The sequence below is a fragment of the Anser brachyrhynchus genome (assembly GCF_964034855.1).
Source record: "Anser brachyrhynchus genome assembly, chromosome: 4".
NCBI lineage: Eukaryota > Metazoa > Chordata > Aves > Anseriformes > Anatidae > Anser > Anser brachyrhynchus.
In genome coordinates, this window is record NC_137698.1 from 37,882,111 (window position 1) to 37,901,139 (window position 19,029).

The window sequence follows — 19,029 nt, forward strand, 5'->3', positions numbered from 1 at the left end:
TTAAGGTCTTAATAAGAAGTTGATACTGTCTCTCTATGTTTTGGTAATGTGCAGCAATAATTATGCTCTTTTCAGGACAGGGTGTGGGCCAACGTTGGGAAGAGTTTAAACTGTGTTATTGCCATGGTGGACAGACTTCTTGAAAAAGACAGCAGCAAAATTAAAGAAGGTGAAAACGACCCCTCTGCAGCAGATTGCAAGGTGTTGCATGCAGGTGGTAAGCAACCTTTTTTTTTTTAATCATTGACTAGAGTAAATACAAATAGAAAAAGCCACAGAAAAAAATGAGATAGAGGAGTCAATAGTATCTTTGATGAGAGTGCTGATAGAAAGGTTTTGCACAGCCATAACCTTGAATGATGGAAGTCTTTATCAAATTGCATCTCAGTTGTGCACTCAAACTGCTTGCCATGCTCAATTTTTTGTGCTACATGAAAACCTTTTGAAACCACAATGTTTTGCTTTGAAGGCTGATGCAGATTAATTTATTTTAGGTTTTTCTTGAATACCATTTTGAGGAAAAAAAATGGGATGTACCTTAACCCATAGGAAACTCGAAAGAAAAGTTGAACATTGTATTTGAGTGTCATTCTCTTGTATACCCATCTGCTTTTCTGAAGTGAGATGCAGATACGTTTTCTCATTTGCTAAAATTAGTTTTTCCCTGAATGCAGAAGTTCATCTTTGTCAATACTGAATGCTATGTAGAGAGTGATTCTATGAGATGCTGCAAAGACAACTTTGCAGCAGGACCTTGGCACCAATCTTCTGATCTTTTCCTATGGCTACATTCCTCATTAGTCAAGATATGCTTTGGAAGTCTGACAAGTGACTTTGTAGTGTGAGTGCGTGCTGCAACAAATGAAGCAGCTGTTTAGTGATATCCCAGATGTAAGGAAAGCAGACTCTTGTGCTATTATTCAATAAATGACCCCACACCAAGACAAAACACTTTTTATGAAGTTTTACATAACTGGCTCATTAAAACAAGAAACAAACAAAAATACCTTCTATTTTATCCTATATTTTCCTTTACATTTTCTTTTCCCCCATATTTTAATGACTTAATATTATATCAAGGATTTTAATGTTATTAGAATTATTTTGTAATTTTTTCTTACATAACAATTTAAGCTTTTTTTTTTTCATCTGCATATTGTTTGTGCAGTTCTGTTGTTTTGTGCAGTGGATTTTGGTTGTAATCTTGATATATAAAGCGGCTGCAAAGTCAGCATTTCTACCAGTATGAGAGATTTCTTCTGGCATCTTGGAGTTCTTATTTTTCAGTGCCAGATATGTTGGACTTGTTTTAAAAGTTTTTGTATGAATAGTCCAGAGACCAGAGTATTTCTCATGTTTGCTTTTGTGAGCTTGTCTAATAGGCAAGTATCCCTCTAATGTTAGAGAGAGATACCATCATCTTTGTTTTGTAGTGAAGACTTACAAGTGCAAAATATCAACACAACTAGCTTTTTTTGGAGAAGTTTTCCACATTTTTTCAGATCTTCAGATAAGAAGATTCAAAAGAAATCTTATGTGAGGTAGATGTAGTTGTCAGCTTGAAACAGTTTTTAAAAGTTGAACCAAACCATACCGATTTTGTTTAAAAGAACTAAATTTAATATTTGTTCTTGTGCTTAACTCCCTTCTCTTTCCCATGGTGTTAACTAGTTTTTCTCTATTACTACCTAAAATCCAGTATGTCTATTAAAAATGTTTTGCAGATAAAGCAGTAGTACACTTTCATCCAAACTTCCCCAATGTTACTACGGTGCAATTGTGTGGGAATTTAGAGTCGCATGTGCTGTTTTTATCTGTATTCCAATTGTCAAAAGGTCTTCAAGTTAAAGAAGAAAATCTGAGACTTTTGTTTTTAACCCAGCTTGGAAAAGTCATGATTTAGGATTATTCTTTGTTTTGGATGCTTGCTCTCCATAAAAACAAGAGATAGACATGTTTAGCAACATGAACGTTTACAGTTTTTTCCCTCAATCTGTTCAACCCTCTGCATATCTCCTCTGCTGTCCTGTATAAACCATAAAATGTGTTTAACCAGAATCATCAGTCTATTTGAGTCTTTCATTGTAGTTGTTTAAAAGAAAAAAAAAAAAAAAGCTCTAAGTCTTAGCTCTGATTCAGGCTCACATCCTACACAGGCAAACTAAATACTGATTAGAGCTTTTGGCTCACAAAATCAAAAACCCCTTAAGTTTCCCTTTGAGTATTATAATAAGTTATCAAATGGAATGAAAAGTACCTCTTGGTAAGCAATAACGACAATTGTAATGGTCAGAAAATTATAGTCGTATTTTGTTCAGCTGAGATGCTGCCTTCTGGAGATGACAGGCCTGTGGTGCTGGGATAGTATCTTCTCTTAGATGTATCCCACACTTCAGGATCCTCTCTATGACTCTTGAATCAGTGCAAATGCTTTTCTGTGAGAGTAGGGTCAGTGTATTTGTTGAGTTGTGCTGAGTGTTCTGCAACACCTGATCAAGTGCAAAATGCAGAAGATTTATGGGGGAGATGACTGATTTCATGTTCTGCTGTTTGAGGAAAGTATCATCCTAATGGTGCTTTCATGAGAGCATCATGGCATGACCTTGACAGTTTATAGGAGTTCTGAAGTCATGTAAAAATGGAGTTGTTTTAAAATTGCTTTCTTGTGTAGGGCTTGCTTAAAAGCTTTTTGAAGGACTATCCAAGGGTGTACCAAACTTGATTGCCTGATAGTTTTAAAAACCATTGCCTTTGGGTCCAGAATTTTGCATGCTTAACCTCTGTGTGACGGTGTTTTATTTCTCTCTGCGTCTTTCTGTCAAGTTTGATGTGAACCCCTGAAGATTCATTATGAAGCACCTACACAGAGTTGAGATACTGTTTGGGGCTATAAATTCTGCCTTAACTCTCCTTCGTTTTATATTTGAAGCCTGGATGTGTTGGTTCGTAACTTTTTCTTAGATACGAAGTAATGGCATGCTTATGCGTGCAGATACATTTCTAAAATTTTAGAATTTTTAGTATGTAAAATGCACAAAAATCACATACATGAAAAGTTTGCAATATGTTGTGCTTAAATATTATACCATAATATGAGCATAACCTACTTGAGTAGTACTGCAAGTGTATGGGCATGGATCTTTGAGTCTGAAACTGCTTCAGTGCTGGAGCTGATCCTAAGAAAAGTTGTGCTGCTGTTTGTAAGAAAAATAAGCAATACTCAGGGATTTGATCAAATCATTGAAAAGTATGCCTTAAAGTATGGGATAAAATGTTTGCTTGTATTAGTTGAACCTGCCTGTTACAATAGAAAATTTTTATATACATATAACAATGAAAAGATTGCAAAGAATGCATCGCATTCATTTTAGATGGTAGAAAAAGTTATGACAGTAATTTGATGTTTTTGAGCAATAGCATATTCCTGCTACTACAGATGTTACCATAACCTATATTTAGAGTTTGTGAATATAGGCTTATATTTGCAATCTCAATGCTGACATTCTATGATCTTATTCTTTTTTTCCCAACATGCTTATATTTATTTTATGTAATCTTTGTAATGTGAAATATTGGTGGCATCATTTTCTTGTACTTATCTTTCAACATGAGTTGTACATTCCTTAGCATAACTTTTCATGCAGTCTGACCTTTAAGTGTATTCTTAAGACTGAATTTGAGTTATCAGTTACCAAGGTAACATTCTGTGGTTTCATCACTTGCAGGATTATGATTTCTCTGCAGAATAAATCAGGAAGAGTAGATGGATTATAAAGGAAAGGGTTTTTTTTTTTGTTTTTGTTTTTTACCTTTTTTAACTTGAGACTGGCTTGCTTTGGAGAATTACTTGACAACATTGAATTCTCTCTTTACCTTTGCCTTACTGTTTTTTTTTGGAGTTGGAATGTGAAAGCCTGTCCTGGAGAATTAGATGCCAATAAAATGCAGTAGTTTGCTCCTAGGCTTATACAGTCCCTGATGATCTCCACATCTAGCTGTACTGGTAGAAGAGGCTGCTTTTTCCAGCTGCTCTTTGTAACTGTCCATCAGTACTATCAAACCCAGCTGCTCCTCCACTGGCTGTTTGTGTGAGTACTCCCTAACCTGCTACGTACAAAATCCACCAAGTTGTCTCAAAGAATTTAAACTAACATTGTGGTTGCACATGGGTTTTGCCTGAAGTTAATTAAGGAGTCATAAGCTATGCTGCTGGGCAGATGAATTGGTCAAGCGTAATCTTCACTGTAGATAACCAAGAGCATTTGGGGAATGCTGCCATGTTTCCTAGCTCAAATGAAGGATGTTCATAGCCGTATTGGTATGGGTATATGTAAATTTTTTTTTTGAATAATCTTGTACCTGCTGGAGACTCCGTAATTCTAGATTAAGCTCTTCTGTCTTTTAGTGCCCTGGGGAATCACATCCATCGAAATGCAATTGCCAATAGAAACGTGAAACAAAACTGTCTAGTTTTGATGGCATCTTCAGGAAGAAGGGTATTTACTTAAAAATGTCATTGACTTGGGAAGATGTAAAATTCTCCTTTAGTCTGCTCCTTAACTAGCAAACTGTGGTTTGAGGAAATGAACAGTTCTCAGAAATGTACTCTTCCATTCCTTTTCCTTAGATTTTTTTTTCTTATTCTCATAAAATAGTCTTTGAATCAACTCTGATTCCAAAATTTAATGTACTACTGTTTTTGCGCTATTTTTCTTTTCCCTCTCACTCCTGTATATTCCTTCTCTTTTTGATAGGTTGAATAATTGGACCATATGGAGCCCAGAATGTAAGATAACCACTTCAGCAATACTTTCTATCAGTAATTCAGCTACTGATAAAAGCTTTAAAAGTCTTCCTTTCCTTTACCTGTTTAACTGAACGAACAAAGTATTTTCTTAAACAAGACATCAGAACATCCGGTCGTACAACGCTTCCGTAGCAAGGTTTATGTTTTGAGTACATTAGATTAGCTTTAACATTGTCTATTGTTGCCGTCGCCTTCTTTTCCTGTTTTCAGTGTGACAAAAGCTGCTGAGACAGTAGTATATGTACGATTAGATGGTTTCAACTCTCACTATTAGTCTGTGTGACGGTGTAGAAAGTCTCAGATGATTAGAATGGAGAGAGAAATCTACAAGAATTCAAAATCGTTCCCCATGGCACTAGAATTATGTGGTCGAAGTAGGCTGCTATGATACTAACTGCAGAAACACCAGAAAGACTTATTCAGGTTTGTGATGTTCTGGTAAGAAATGTGGCAGAATTACAAGGATAAAACCTCATCCCTTCTCATAGAGCATAGCCCTCATTCTTGAGTTAACTGGGCTCAAAGAGCTGGATGGGAAAAGAAAGAAATAGGAAGCGTGCTACTATCCTGGAAGAATAAATTCAAACCGTGTGGGTTACATAGTTCGTTCTGTTTGCATCATCTGTTTTTGAGGGGATTGTTACTGTTTTGGGTTGGTTGATTTTTTTTTTTGCTTGCCTTTTTTCTTAAGCCATTAGATTTTGTATCACACGTTGAATTTGTGATGTTGACACGTCAACTCACTTATATCGTTTGACCTCTGTTATTTCAATCCTATCATGGGCTTTGCGTGTTCAGGTATTAAGGGAATAAGTGATTAGATACTGTAAATGGTTGTCTTCAATAGCTGCTGTTACCTCGATTACGGGAAGAGTGTAGGTCCCTTTGTCCTTTTAAAAGTGTGGTGATGTGTTTGCTTTTAATTCTGTATTTAGTTTTTAACTTCATACCATTTAAATTTTGAGATCACTTGAGGCCATCAAAGATTTCCACAGATTTTTAGGTGGTGCAGACAGGAATGATAGAATTGGCTTTTTTCCTCTGTTGCCAGTGTAAACTGAGATAGGAGTGCTATTGCAAAGCCCTAGGGCTTTTCCAATTTGATTACCAGCACTTTTTAATGAACAGTTCAGCAGGTCTGATTTTGAAAACGCCTTGCTTTTCTGCCAAACTTTATGAAATTTCACATGCAGTTTGACATATTGCAACTTGAATATTAGCATGTAAAAATGACTAGTTGGGAGCTCAGCAGGTCATTTGCCCGTGCAGGCATGTTAGAATATAGGACTGAAAGATGTTTTCCAGCAACCATAGAGCAAATCCTCTCATAAATTGAACTTCCACAACTCTCCAGCGGTGGAAGCAGACTAGTAACTCAGCTGCACTTACTCAAGTTTTAGTCTCACACTAACTGTATAGTGACAGTATTTCTTCTTTCAATTTCATCCTTTCATTTTCCATTTTAATGTGTCTGCCTTGTTTTACTCTCCTATACAGAAACTGACTAGCATGATTTTTGAAATGAGTTTTCTTGCTTCATCACCAGGCTCTGACTCTTTGTTTGGATGCTAAATTTTCCATACAGGACAGGCTGCCCGTGTCATCTTAGCAACTTGACAGTTACCCTGTGGTCTCCTTGTAGCTTATGTTCTTGCTCCTAATGTCCTTTCTGAAGTGTTTACTCAGTTAATTCTGAAGTGTTTTTGAAAGACTTTTATTTCCACTTTGTTGAGGATGCAAGTCTTGCAAGTTCAAGTTAAAATAAATATGACACCTGAAGCATCAATGCTTCTGTAAGTACTTGAATGCGTTAGACACAAAAGCAATAATTTGTACCATTCGCTTCTTTACATGATTCTGGCAAGCTATCATCAGTCTCAGTAGTAGAAGTCCTGTGCTGTGGTTAGCCTTGCATCTTCAGAGCAACAACTGATTCTGAGCTGATTGCAGGCTTTCTCATGAAGAAGGAATTCAAGTGGGCATCTTGCACCTCTCCCAGACTCTTAGATGTGTAAGCAGTGTCTGGTAACCAAGCAAGTACCCTTACACATGAGCAATGTCAGAGTAAGGTAAATCAGGATAATCTAAACATGAATTTAGATCAGGATTTTAAAGCTCTTTTTACACATATTATCTCTTGATGAATTTTATTAATATTCCGTATTTATCCCTTGCGTACAAGACAATTTTCCAGTTTATTGAGTTTACTCATAAGCTTCAAAATACAGTGCTTTTTTGGGTTTAATAAATGTGATTCTCTGATTCAAGGCGCAATTTATAAGCTGTAGTATTTGCTATAAGTGTTTCTGATAGATATTTAGAGACTTGTGCATTGTTAGTGGATAACCATGTTTTATATCCTGCCTGGAGTATTTGGAATAGGATAAACATCATAACAACTGACATACAGTGATTTTTAACGCAGACCAAAGATATGGAGCATCTATGAAGATTTCTCTTACACTTTTGTCCTTTCAAAGACCTTGGTCTGTCATAAACTTGCTTTGATCTTAACACTAAATTTGCTTTAAAATAAAAGGACAGAAATGAGAATATATTTGCCCATTCATAAATCTTCTATTCTCAAGTAACAATGCAATCCCTCTTAGATTTGCTAACTAGCTCCACCTTCTGGGGACTGGACATCCTTAGTAGATGTGAATAGAAATTTTCAGTGAAAACATGCACTAAATGGATTGTTTTAGATAATTATCTGGGGGTATTGTATTTTCTCCTGTCTTGATGGCAAGTACAATTCTATTTTATATTATAAAATAAAATAATTTCTCTTTATCCAATAGGGTAAGATTTCCTCCAAATTTATGGTTTTTATTGTATCCTACAAAGCAAAGCACATGTGAAAGTAAAGCTCTCTACAGAGAGTTGTCACTGCATGGTTTTCTTGGGGAAATTAAATATTCAGTAGGATTTATTTTTAATACAATTAGCATGACTGTCCTTCAGTAAAAAATTGGCTTTGAGAATTCCAAATATTTGAATTCCTTCTTAATGCAGCTGTCATTGACAAAAATGACTTATGCTAGTAATATGATCAAATAAGTCCCATTTTTGTCTTTGTAAAGCGCTACATTTCAATCATAATCTTAGCAAAAAAAATAAAAATCTGATCTTGAAGCTTTGTAGCACAAGGTACGTGCAAAAATCATAATAGAAATCGTAATATTTATCAGTGGTTTACTGCCAACCTGGAAGGCTGTGTGAAGTAGAATCCACTTACGTTTGTTCTGGGTCCAGGATTATTCAATATTTTCATTACTGACTTGGCTTATGAAATATCGATGATGCTTATAAAATTTGCAAATGCTTAAGGCTGGGAGAGGCTTTAAGCACCATGGGAGTAGGATTAGAATGGATGTTGATGAAATGGAACGCTAAAGTATTAGGATGCAGTTCAGTAAGGACAAGTACAAAGTTAAATTCCTAAAAAAGCAGAAATACATGACATGGATTGCCTGGTTAAGTGGCAACTCAGTAGAAAACGTTCTAAGTATTACCTGAATTTTGTGGCCACTATATGACCGCCTCTTCTGTGAAAAGAGTTGGTAAAGCTTCTTAGTACTATCCACGTAATCTGAGTTGTAAAAGCACGTTCATGAAGTGTGCCTAGATCAACAAATTCTTCTTTTCTCTTGCCCTAGCCATCAGTGTACTTGGAAGATCCTTGGCTGTGTCTGCATCCAACTATGCTTTCCCATAAGAGTGGGGCGTGTGTCTGTTGGCTGGGCCTTCAGATCTACTTTTTAAATATTTTTTAAAATGGCTAGATGCGATCTTTTTCATTATTTGCGCAAGTAAGAAGGAGACAAGAAATTCTATCAGTTACAGATTTGTTCACTGGTTTAGTGTACATTGCCTTTTAATATCATTCTGCTGCAATTGCTTTCCATAGCATTTATTTATTGATCAATTTAGTAAATTACTGTAATTTAAGGCTACAAAGGAAAATTTAGATCACCTGATCAGCCTAGTCTGAATTCCACTATGTTGTCTACCTTATTTTTAAATTCAATTAGACTGTGTCTTACAGCAGCCTCCAGCCTTTGGTTTTTCTTTTGCTTTTATTCCCTTTAGTACTCTTTATTTTCTCTTCATAAAGAGCAGAAATCAAATTTCTGCTCAGTCTTTTTGATAGGTTTAAGAAGCTTAAACCCTAAATCTTGGTAGCTCACCTCTGCAAGCTCTCTACTTTTCCAGCAGTCTTTAAAATGGATACACCAGATTTTGGCATGCATTGTATCAATACTGTTTTTGTCAGTGACATACAAAATCAACTTTTTGCTGCAGCATGGAACTGTGGATGGCTTATGTTCTGTTTTCTTCATGATGTCTCTAACTTCATAACTGCTCTTTTCCAGGAAACGGTTCTTCAGTCTGTATTTCTTACACTGAAATATGCATGCCTATATTAAAACACATTTTGTCTCACCGTATAGACACTGTTTGCAAAGCAATCCAAGTTGTTCTGACTGCTCTGCCCGTATTCTTTTTTCTTCCTTCCTACACCTTAATTATTTTGCAGTTCCTCCTGGCTTTCAAAGTCCTCTCCATTTGTCTTGGCTACAGTTTTATTCATTTCCATATTTTTCCATAGCATAGCCAAATTAACTTTGCAGCAGACAGCTCTGTGTTCCTGTCTAAAGAACTTCTTTAGTACTAATGAGTCTCTTGCTGGCCTGGCTCAGAATGTTACCTGAAACAATGTGCTGTTATCTTCCACCTAATTGCAATTTAAGTGGAACAGGTTTCATTATCAATGATTCTTAATTACACTAATCTACACACAAAAAAAAAAAAAACAAAAAAAAACCTTAGTGATGGACACTATTAAGTCAGTTGCACTCGCTATTTTTGGATAGATTTGTCTGGAATGTCAGATTCTTTCTTTTCAAACTGTAATAATGAAAATGGTATGTAAATTCTGAGGGAGGGTAATTTTTTTATTTGCTCAATGCAGAGGGGTAGGCAAAACCATAGGCAACTACAAGGCAGGTCTGTTTTTATTAAATATCAAAAAATTCAGGAACAGCTTGGGTAATTGGGCAAGTTTGAGTAAGCTATTCTGTTTTTTCTCCATTCCATATTATCACTTTCTTTAATTTCTAATATATTAAGGAGTAGTGTTTTTTCATGTGTTTCATCAGCCTGTTTTTTTTCTGATACTCCTCAAATACATTTTAACAGAGCAAAACATATTACAGAATAGTTAGAAATCTGTCTGCTCAGAGTAACTCAAAAAATAACGAGTTCAATATCTCTATTTAAAGAGAAGAATACAGAGATAAGCTAGAAAGAAATGTGACTTGAAGGTGTTAGCATCTTTCAAGCCTGTACATTAAGCAGATAATATCCTTCCCAGATATCTATTTGTTCTTCTATTTTGCCTCCCAGAACACATTTTTTTTTCTTAAACACAGGATCTCCCTGTTTTTCAGTGGTGTGTTTTTTTTTTTTTGACTGCATTTCGTTTGCTTAGATACAAGGTTGTCAAAGAACAAGGTGGTAAAGAACAGGATATTCTTAATCATATTCATCTTGCGCTAAATGACTTTTTGCTTGTATCTCTAAGTTTTATGTACAACACTTTAATGCAAGTTTTACTGAGAAGTTAGGTCTGTTAAAAAGTTGTTGTTTCAGGATACAGCTGGATTCAGGCCAAGCATATAACCCCAGTCTTGGTGCTAAGCTAGAATCCTTCCTTTAAGCATATCCTCTGGTGATGTTTGCAACACTACAATGGTTAGGATAGAGCTTCAGTGTTAGCTAAAACTCTAGGACAAGCTAGACAGCCACTGCAGGCCTCTCTCCAATCTGAAAAGGATTTTTATTACAACTTTTCTGCTTTGGAGCTAATGATCTGTCTTGTTCTAGGTGACTGGTATGAACAACTTTATCCCCTGGTGATTACGCTGAAGGACTGCATGGGAGAGGTGGTGACCAGAGCGAAGCAGTCAATGGCATTTGTCCTGCTTCAGGAGCTTGCCTGTGGTTTGCCACAATGTTTGATGCTGACCCTGAGGAGAGACATTGTCTTTAGTCAAGCAGTAGGTTGTCTTATGTCTCTTATATCCTACTGTAGTGGCTATTTTGATGATGCTGCTATAATTGAATGTACTGTGCGTGTATTGTTTTTTTGCCCAGTTCATCACAACTTTTTCATGTATTTTCCATTACATCCACCTAAATATTTTATAATGTGATAAAGAAAGGAATAGTAAATGGAAATCCATAGTAACTGAATCACCGAGTCACAGAAATAGGTCTGCTGTGAACTGGAAGACATTATGTAATCTCTCTGCTTCGCCCAAAGAAAGGATCTGTAAAGCTATTTTTTATAGTCTTCCCAGGTTATATATGCCAGTATCCTCATGTGGAAGTAAGGACCTCAAGTCTAGCCTGAACATTCCTTGCTGCTATTCAAGCTAGGTATTTTTTCTCCTGGTCACTGTGGAAATGAATAACAGACCATTGGTTTTCCATTTCTATCAGGATTTTATGTGTTTAAAGACTGTCAGCCTGCCTCTTCTCAGACTAGTCTTCTCTTGGTAAAAAAAAAAAAAAAAACTCAAGTTCTTTTGATCCTCTCCTGTAGATGTTGTTTTCCATATAGATTGTCTCTAAATAATTGGTACAATTGGTCCTCAAGTTATATGTTTTTCCTAACATAATTAAGGAGTTAGGGAATGATGGCCAAGGAGATATGTTTGCATTAGGTGCCTAACTACTTGGAAATCTATCATAATTCACATGCTTGCATGTTTATAGTCTGCTAAGAGAGGTCCTGGTCTTATTTATTCCATTGTAAATAATACAACCCAATAAAACAAGTGAAATTTCTGTAATATAAAATAAGGCAATATTTGGTGTAAAAAGCCTCAGTAATATACTAATATGAAATTATGTATATTGTCACTAAATAGAAATATCCAAGTTATTTTCAGAGATATATAAATATTACTTCTGTAGTGTACAATGATAGCAAGCCTTGTTTTCACTGTGATTGCAAAACATTTGTAATTTCCCTTTTTTTTATTGTCTTTATAGCTCGCTGGATTGGTCTGTGGGTTTATAATCAAATTGCACACGAGTTTACATGATCAAGGATTTTTACAGCAGCTTCATACTGTTGGGTTACTTGTGCAATACGAAGGACTCCTTAGCACATATAGTAAGTATTGTTCTTGGACAGAATTCTTTATGCATACACACCAGACGCTTACCCAGGAGTTTTAGATTTTAACTTCTGTTCCACTCCAGGAATTTGCCTTATTGAATCAGAAAATATTACCCTTAGGAGACAGTAGGCTTCTATATAATAGCACTGTTGAAGCCAATTGACAGTGTTGTCAATTCTACATCACAAAGTACTTGGGTTATTTTCAATCTCTCAGGGAACGCTAGCTGCTAATTCTTCTGCACAGAGTGCGGATCTACATTGCCTTAAATACAGGAGACTGGCTTCATCAATGCAGCTAGGGAAACTTTTGATTTTAATACGTACTGTTTTTATTTGTATAGGCACTTGGTCTGACCCAAACAAAGCAGGTTTATAAAGCTAACCCAAACAGTACAGTTACTGACTCTCTCGTGCCCTGACCATGTCAGTACTGGTGAAGATACCCTGAAAATTGTTTAACACATGACTTGTTATAGGTGCCATCATTTTATATCTATTTTTGAGGACATTTGGAGAAAGTAATTGCAGTTTGCTTCAAAAAGCCTTGAACTAGATGTGTTGGAATACTTCCCCAAAATAGAGATTTTGAAAAAAGTAGAGGGATTTAGCATTTGTGCAGTTCTTTGCTGCATAGGCAATTGCAGCTCCTCATTTGGAGATTGCTGTCAGACTCCTTTCTGCATGATGGTCACTGTTATGCTTAAAACCTTTGTCCTCCACCAGCAGGACAGTCTTTAAAAACACTTTCAAAATAGAATAATGTCAGAAAGGCCATTTTTCTCTATGCACACGTAAAGCAGACTGATTTACAGAGGTACTTAATACTCAGTTATCTAGGCCACAGAGAATTGTCAGCAGTTCTAAAAATCAGTCTGCTTTTATGAAGGTTACTTTAATGTGGATTTAGGGCTGTGATTTTTAGATGCACAGACTGGAAAATATAATCCACGTATTGCCTTACTATAACCTACTCAGTGACTGATCTGTCTTCTCTGTTAATAACCCTGTAATCTTTCCATATAGGTGAAGAAGCGGGGATGCTAGAAGACATGGCTGTGGGAATTTCAGATTTGCAGAAAGTAATGTTTAAAGTCATTGAAGCCAAATCCGAAGATTTTTTGCCTATTATAACTGGAAGGCGGTAAGAACTTTGTTTCCTGGAGCAAATGGCAGGTAGCTTTAACCGTTAGCACATGAAAATGCAGATAATGTTTTTTTTGTTGCTGAGTTCGATTATATGGAAAGTGCAATAATTTGCCTTTTCATGAGGCAAATGGAGAGGTAACGAGGTAGTAGGGATTTGTAAAGCTAGTAGTAGTATGGGCTCTGGGTTACTTTTCTGAAGAGCACCTTAAAGTTCCAAATATATAACACAAATTAATCACAAGTGTCTGAGTTGCATGTTGAGTTTCTGTTGTATCTATCTTGTATCCAGACACTGAATCAAAGAGAAGTGGCAAGGTAAATATTTACGAAAGTGTCCTCTAACTGAACATACCTTGTTTCTGAGGTTATTGAAACTTATTTTTCAGTGTGAGAAATTAAATTACATTTCTAAGAGCTAAACCTTGATTGTCTTGAGATGGAAACTGAAAAACTCAGATACCAATTTTATATGCTGAAGATCGTTCAGAACATATGGAACATCAGAAGTCCTTATACAAAGCCACTAATACATCATGCATCTCACATAAGCAATGCTGAATATCAGGGCATAAACTGAAATAGTTCATTAATTGTGGCTACAAGAGGGTTAAAAAGATTGTTACACATGAGGAATGGGGTTTTCATCTTCATTATTATTCTAGTCTGAAGCTCCAAATGTTTTTACTTTTGCAGAAATCACTTCCTTAATAGTATCATTATTCTTGAGTTGACTGTAAATTAAATTCAGCTAAAAGCAGCGACTTTTAGAGAAGATATTTTTTCTCTGAAGGGGGCTTTCACAACTGATTTACTTAATTATTCTGGATGATTCACTCTCATCCTATGGGCCTTCCGAGAAGGGATTGAAATAAATAGGAAGGCCGAAGTATGATAGGCAACACATCGGGAGTAATTAAGAATAATTATGGTGTGTAGATAAAACAGAAGAAATACATCCTTTGTAAATCACACCAGTCAAACATCTTGAAAAATCTAGCAGCTACATTTACTGGCTTGCTGCCATTACTGCGGTACACTGAACTGTCACACCAGGAGGTCCTGCTTTTGAAAGACTCGAGCTTTAAGCTGCCTCAGGCATTCTGGATTGATAGAGTAGTCAGTCTTTAGGAAGAAGAGTTACTGCCTATGATTGCTGTACCGTACTTACTGGCAGGTGTTCACTTGATGGAATTGGTATCAGACTAAAAAAAAAAAGTTTTAAGACTTGTTTGGAGCCCTATTCTCTCAGAGTTGTGATGAGACAGCATTGAAAGTCATACATAAAAAGAGGAGATAGTGGAAAAACTAAGTATTTTCTAATTAACGTTTAGAGAATCCACAATTTTGGGATTGTTTCAGTAGTTGTGTTTGGAGATGAATTTTATATTGTGTGGCTTAATTAGACTTAAATACTGTAGAAATGCAAGACAGAACATAAAACTACCAGTTCTTAATTTGCGGAGTCGGAGTATTCACTTGTAATTGTTTTTTGAGGGTAGTGCTGAGGACTGAGATTCTGCATATCAAAACAAATCAATCCAAAGAGTGTGGCATTGGGTAGTAATGTGCTAACATGCCGATGTGGGTGGCTGACCCTGGCCATCCAGGTGGAATTAAGTTCAGGCAGTTGAGTTCTTATATAGTTAACACTTACATTGTATTAAAGAATTTTCTAAAAGTATTTGACTGTGTGCATGCACTTTTGAGTCATCACAGGGTTTGATTTAAAAAAAGAACAACAAATGCTTTCAACTAAGTGAATGATCAGACTGGCACTTGCAGCCACACTGAAGTAGTCTAAACAGTTGTCGCTTTCCTGGATAAAGCACCTCCCTGCTGAAATGCAATGACTGTGTGTTTTGGTGTTTTTTTTTTTCCTGTTGCAAAGCAAAGATCGTGTAAATGATCTGTTCTGTGTTTATGGACAGAGCTAAGTGTGCGCTTGGAGCTCACCGCAAATAGCTGCAGAGTCCATGGCCCTCACCTGTGTGGGGGTAGTTGTTAGAAGCTTTCTTACAGGACTGAAGTGGTTGTCTATCCTTATATGTGATGATAACAAATATTAGAGTATAAGGCAAATAGTCACAGAGGGTGTTACTCTTAAACAGTCATGTTTTAGTGATAAATACAGAATACCTGAACTTATATAATCAGTCCTGAAATAGCTAATTTATTTTTTACCCTCTTAAGCACACTGGGTTTTTCTACTCCTGTTTTTTTTTTTCTTTTTTTTCCAGAGATCTTTAAATGTTAAAAAATCATGTAACAATTCCTTGGTTAGTCACCTTCTCATTGGAAAATGTAGTGGCCTTATTATCCATCACATGCCAAAACTAACTAGTATCTCTGCTCTGAAACTAGCCATAAGAGAGAGATACTACGTGACAATAAGATTTATTATTTCATTACTGTTTCTTACTTTAGTAGAATCATTGGACCTGTAAAATGTTGGGAAATTAATGTCAAACAAGTCCTCCAGTTTTCAGTACTTTGATTTTTTTTTCTACCTGACTTCAGAACCATTCCCAGACTTGCCAGACAGCTCTCTGTCACAGTCTAGTAGTGTTCTTCTTAAATGATGAGAATTGGGTTGTTCTTATTGCACAACTGGTGAAAGATTTTTAAAGTTTACCAAGGATTATATCTGGGACTTCAAAAAAATGTGTAAATTTAAATTAAAAAAAAAGTAAGGGGAGGGTAGGCTCTTAAATGCTACTGATGTTAATTTGCCATGCCTAAAGGTCAACATTTCTTGATGTTCTTTGACACATTGAAAGATTTGTAGTGATCTTTGGAGGTGCGAAACGTGGCAATGCAGTGACTTGATGACATTTTTGGTTTAGTAACGTACATTCTTTAAATTAGACTAAACCAACATTTCTTCTCAACCTCCTGAAAGCGCTCTATGACAGGAAAATGTTCTGGTAACGCTTCACAGCAGCTAGGAAAGATAAGTATGCGGGCTGAGAATGAATGTTGCTATACAAAGATCATTTGTACAGAGTTCTTTACTGTCATCCTTGCGAACTCTGAATTTCCTTCACATGGATTAATTAATTAAATAAAACTCAAACCAAATATAGTTCTACTCCCCACATAGGTTTGTTGTTGTTTCCCTCTTCTGAGACACATATCCTCCATTCATGACTGTTGATAACTACCTCATTTGGAAGCATCTGGCATTTGCTCAAAGACTACACGCTAGTTCTAGCCCATACCAAAGCACATGACAATACTCTAGCCACAAGCAATTACACTTTAGTCACAAGTCTGTACTGGACGTGTTTTATTTTGTTGAGCAGGATAGAGGTTCAAACACAACCTCTACCTTTCCTAAGCTGAAGCTGTTTATTCCAGCAGCGGTTGGTTCTAAGATAGTGCCACTCATCCATCCAACTTGCTGAGGATGTCAGAGCCATTGAAGGAACTGCCATTGTTCTTCAGGGTTTTCTGCCTTTTCTCCCCAAAGTTCTACACATGGCTACTCAAGATTGTATTTTAATTCTTTAGCAAGCACATGATAGGTTAAAATAAGGGTTTGAGGGATTTTGTGATTATTTTGCTACACGCAAAACAGTATTATTTAAAAAGATAACTAGATAAAGTCAAAAGAACAAACCCCATCCTTTTCCATCTTAAGTTTGCGTGCACACATTGTGTGACATCGTAGGCCTGGTTTCTGTAGGTAGGATATAGATCCTCCTTCCCTACTACCTCTGTACTAATTTTCCTTTTTGAAGCTGTACCAAAGTGTGCTCTGCAGGAGAGAAAGTTTAAGTTTTTGATATCAGTTGGTCCTCTTTAAATGATTAAAATTTCCAAGTCTGTGAGACAAATGGATCTGCTCCTAGTCTGTTCTTTTTTATTACACCAATTGCTCTAATAATAGAAAGAAAGCTAACAGCATGCTATTGTTTCTATCATGTTAGTTCAGGCATCAATCATCAAAACAGGTGAAATTCAAATTGAGGGTTCCACAATGAAAGACATGATCAGAAACTGGACTGGCAGCTGAAGTAGCATATTTTTAGTAAAGTCAAACCAAACACAACACAAAAACAAAACTGTTATATCACATCCCTTCTCCTAAAACAGGATCCATACTTGTGTAATGAGCCTTTAATTATTATCTTCACAGAGTCGATTTTGTAGTTCGTGATGCTTTCTATCCCTAGGGAAAAAATCCAGACACTGAAGGAAATGGAAATTTTGCTTTGGGCTTTTGTGAAGAGTTTTTTCTCTGTATAGGCCATATTACATTTAGACTTGATACAGGGTTCAAGTTGTGGCTTCTGAAAGGAAGTTGTTTTTGTAATTCAGTGAGATGTACTTTAACAGTTGAGGTGTTCACACTGATAGTGTGGTAGCAGAAGACTTTTTTCTGCTGATTCCACTTTTAGTCCCATTTTCACTTCAGTAAGGGAGTCAGTATCAAGAGCATATAATCATATACACCTTATATTTCCATATAAGTTTGTGCTCTTAAAAGAAGCCAGCTGAGCTGAGTCTGAGCACATTTTGTGCAAGGGGAAAAAAAGAAACTGGTTTATGTGTCTAAATGTTCTCTATAACTTAGGAAGGTTATAATTTCAAGCAAACCAATCAGTATTCCTATCCTTATTCTTCCTTTTACTTTTCCTAGTGAACATTATGTTATAGAGGTCCAGCTTCCAGCAAAGATGTTTGAGCTGCTGCCACAAGAGATTAAAGAAGGAAAGCTACTTCGCATGTATCCAGTACTCTTTAATGTTGGAATCAATGAACAGCAAACACTTGCAGAAAGGTAAGAAGACACTTTCAGAAAAATGTTTCATTTTCTATCTGAGTATGCTGTGTTAGTACAAGATATCTCTCATAGGATTACAAAGAAATCATTTTGCTATTTGCTCTTGGACCATTTCAGCTTGACTTTGTGTGTATTTTCAAAAGTATTAAAGGAAATAAGTACAAGCTATGGAGCAATGCAAAATAATGAAAAAGGCCAAGTAAAGATATGGCTGTATGTGGGACTTAGTCTGTTTATTTCACACAATCAACACCAAGTTTTCCTTGGATACAGATAGGAAATTGATTTCTAGTTCACAGGGGTAAATCTTAATGTGCAGTACTTTGGCCTTTTCGAACAGAAGTTTGAAAATTCCAAGTTCTTATCATTTTAGAGGTGGAGTTGAACAAATCGTAAACCATAAAGAGAACATTTTTCTCAACTTCTTAGGTTTGATTTTTTTTTTTTAAACAGGGTTGAGGGGTGTTGGTTATTTATATAGAATATGTTAGTAATATGCCTCTGGAAACATGAAGGCTGATGTTAGAATTCTACTATGCTAATACTAGTCCTCTGAAGGGATTGCTGGAAACTAATTTATCAGTGCAATGTTAGTCAAAGTTTCACCAACCTACTAATTTTCTGTCCCAAGAGAAGGTTAGCCGTTGGTCATGTTAAATTACAAAGCTTGTACAATGCTAAAATTGCAAGGTGGACATCATTTTTTCTTTAACTGTTTTTTTTAACAGAGCATAATATGTTCTTTTAGGCTGTATTCAAACAAACTCAAAAAACTACAAACTCAAAACCAAAAGCACTCTATGCGTAGGTGGGGGAATACATGGAGACAGAAAATTTGTTAACCTGGGCAACAGGCAAGAAGTTAAGCACTACTGGAGTTTGACATCATGTCCTTTGTAGACAGAGGAGTAGAAGAAGACATTTAAGGAAGATTTCTAAGGAATGCAATCAGGTAGCTGTGTGGATATCTTGGGGAGACTTCTCTTAGTTGTCAGTGGTGATGTGTGGGAAAACTTAAGTATAACATTTGAATGGGAGATGAAGGCTGAATCAGAAGACAAAGGTAAAAGTTAACATTTTACTAGAGGAAAGAGG

General features: G+C 36.1%; 1 protein-coding gene across 24 annotated transcripts in view; it reads left to right on the forward strand.

Moving 5' to 3' along the window:
* The window catches only part of INPP4B (inositol polyphosphate-4-phosphatase type II B), a 304,962-nt gene that overhangs the window by 243,119 nt on the left and 42,814 nt on the right, over window positions 1-19,029 (forward strand). For all 24 annotated transcript variants that reach the window (XM_080590944.1, XM_080590935.1, XM_080590949.1 and 21 more), the window contains 5 exons: window positions 76-217; window positions 10,697-10,869; window positions 11,870-11,993; window positions 13,026-13,143; window positions 17,791-17,931. In XM_080590944.1, the coding sequence (XP_080447070.1) occupies window positions 76-217; window positions 10,697-10,869; window positions 11,870-11,993; window positions 13,026-13,143; window positions 17,791-17,931 (698 nt within the window). The remainder of the gene's footprint in view (window positions 1-75; window positions 218-10,696; window positions 10,870-11,869; window positions 11,994-13,025; window positions 13,144-17,790; window positions 17,932-19,029) is intronic.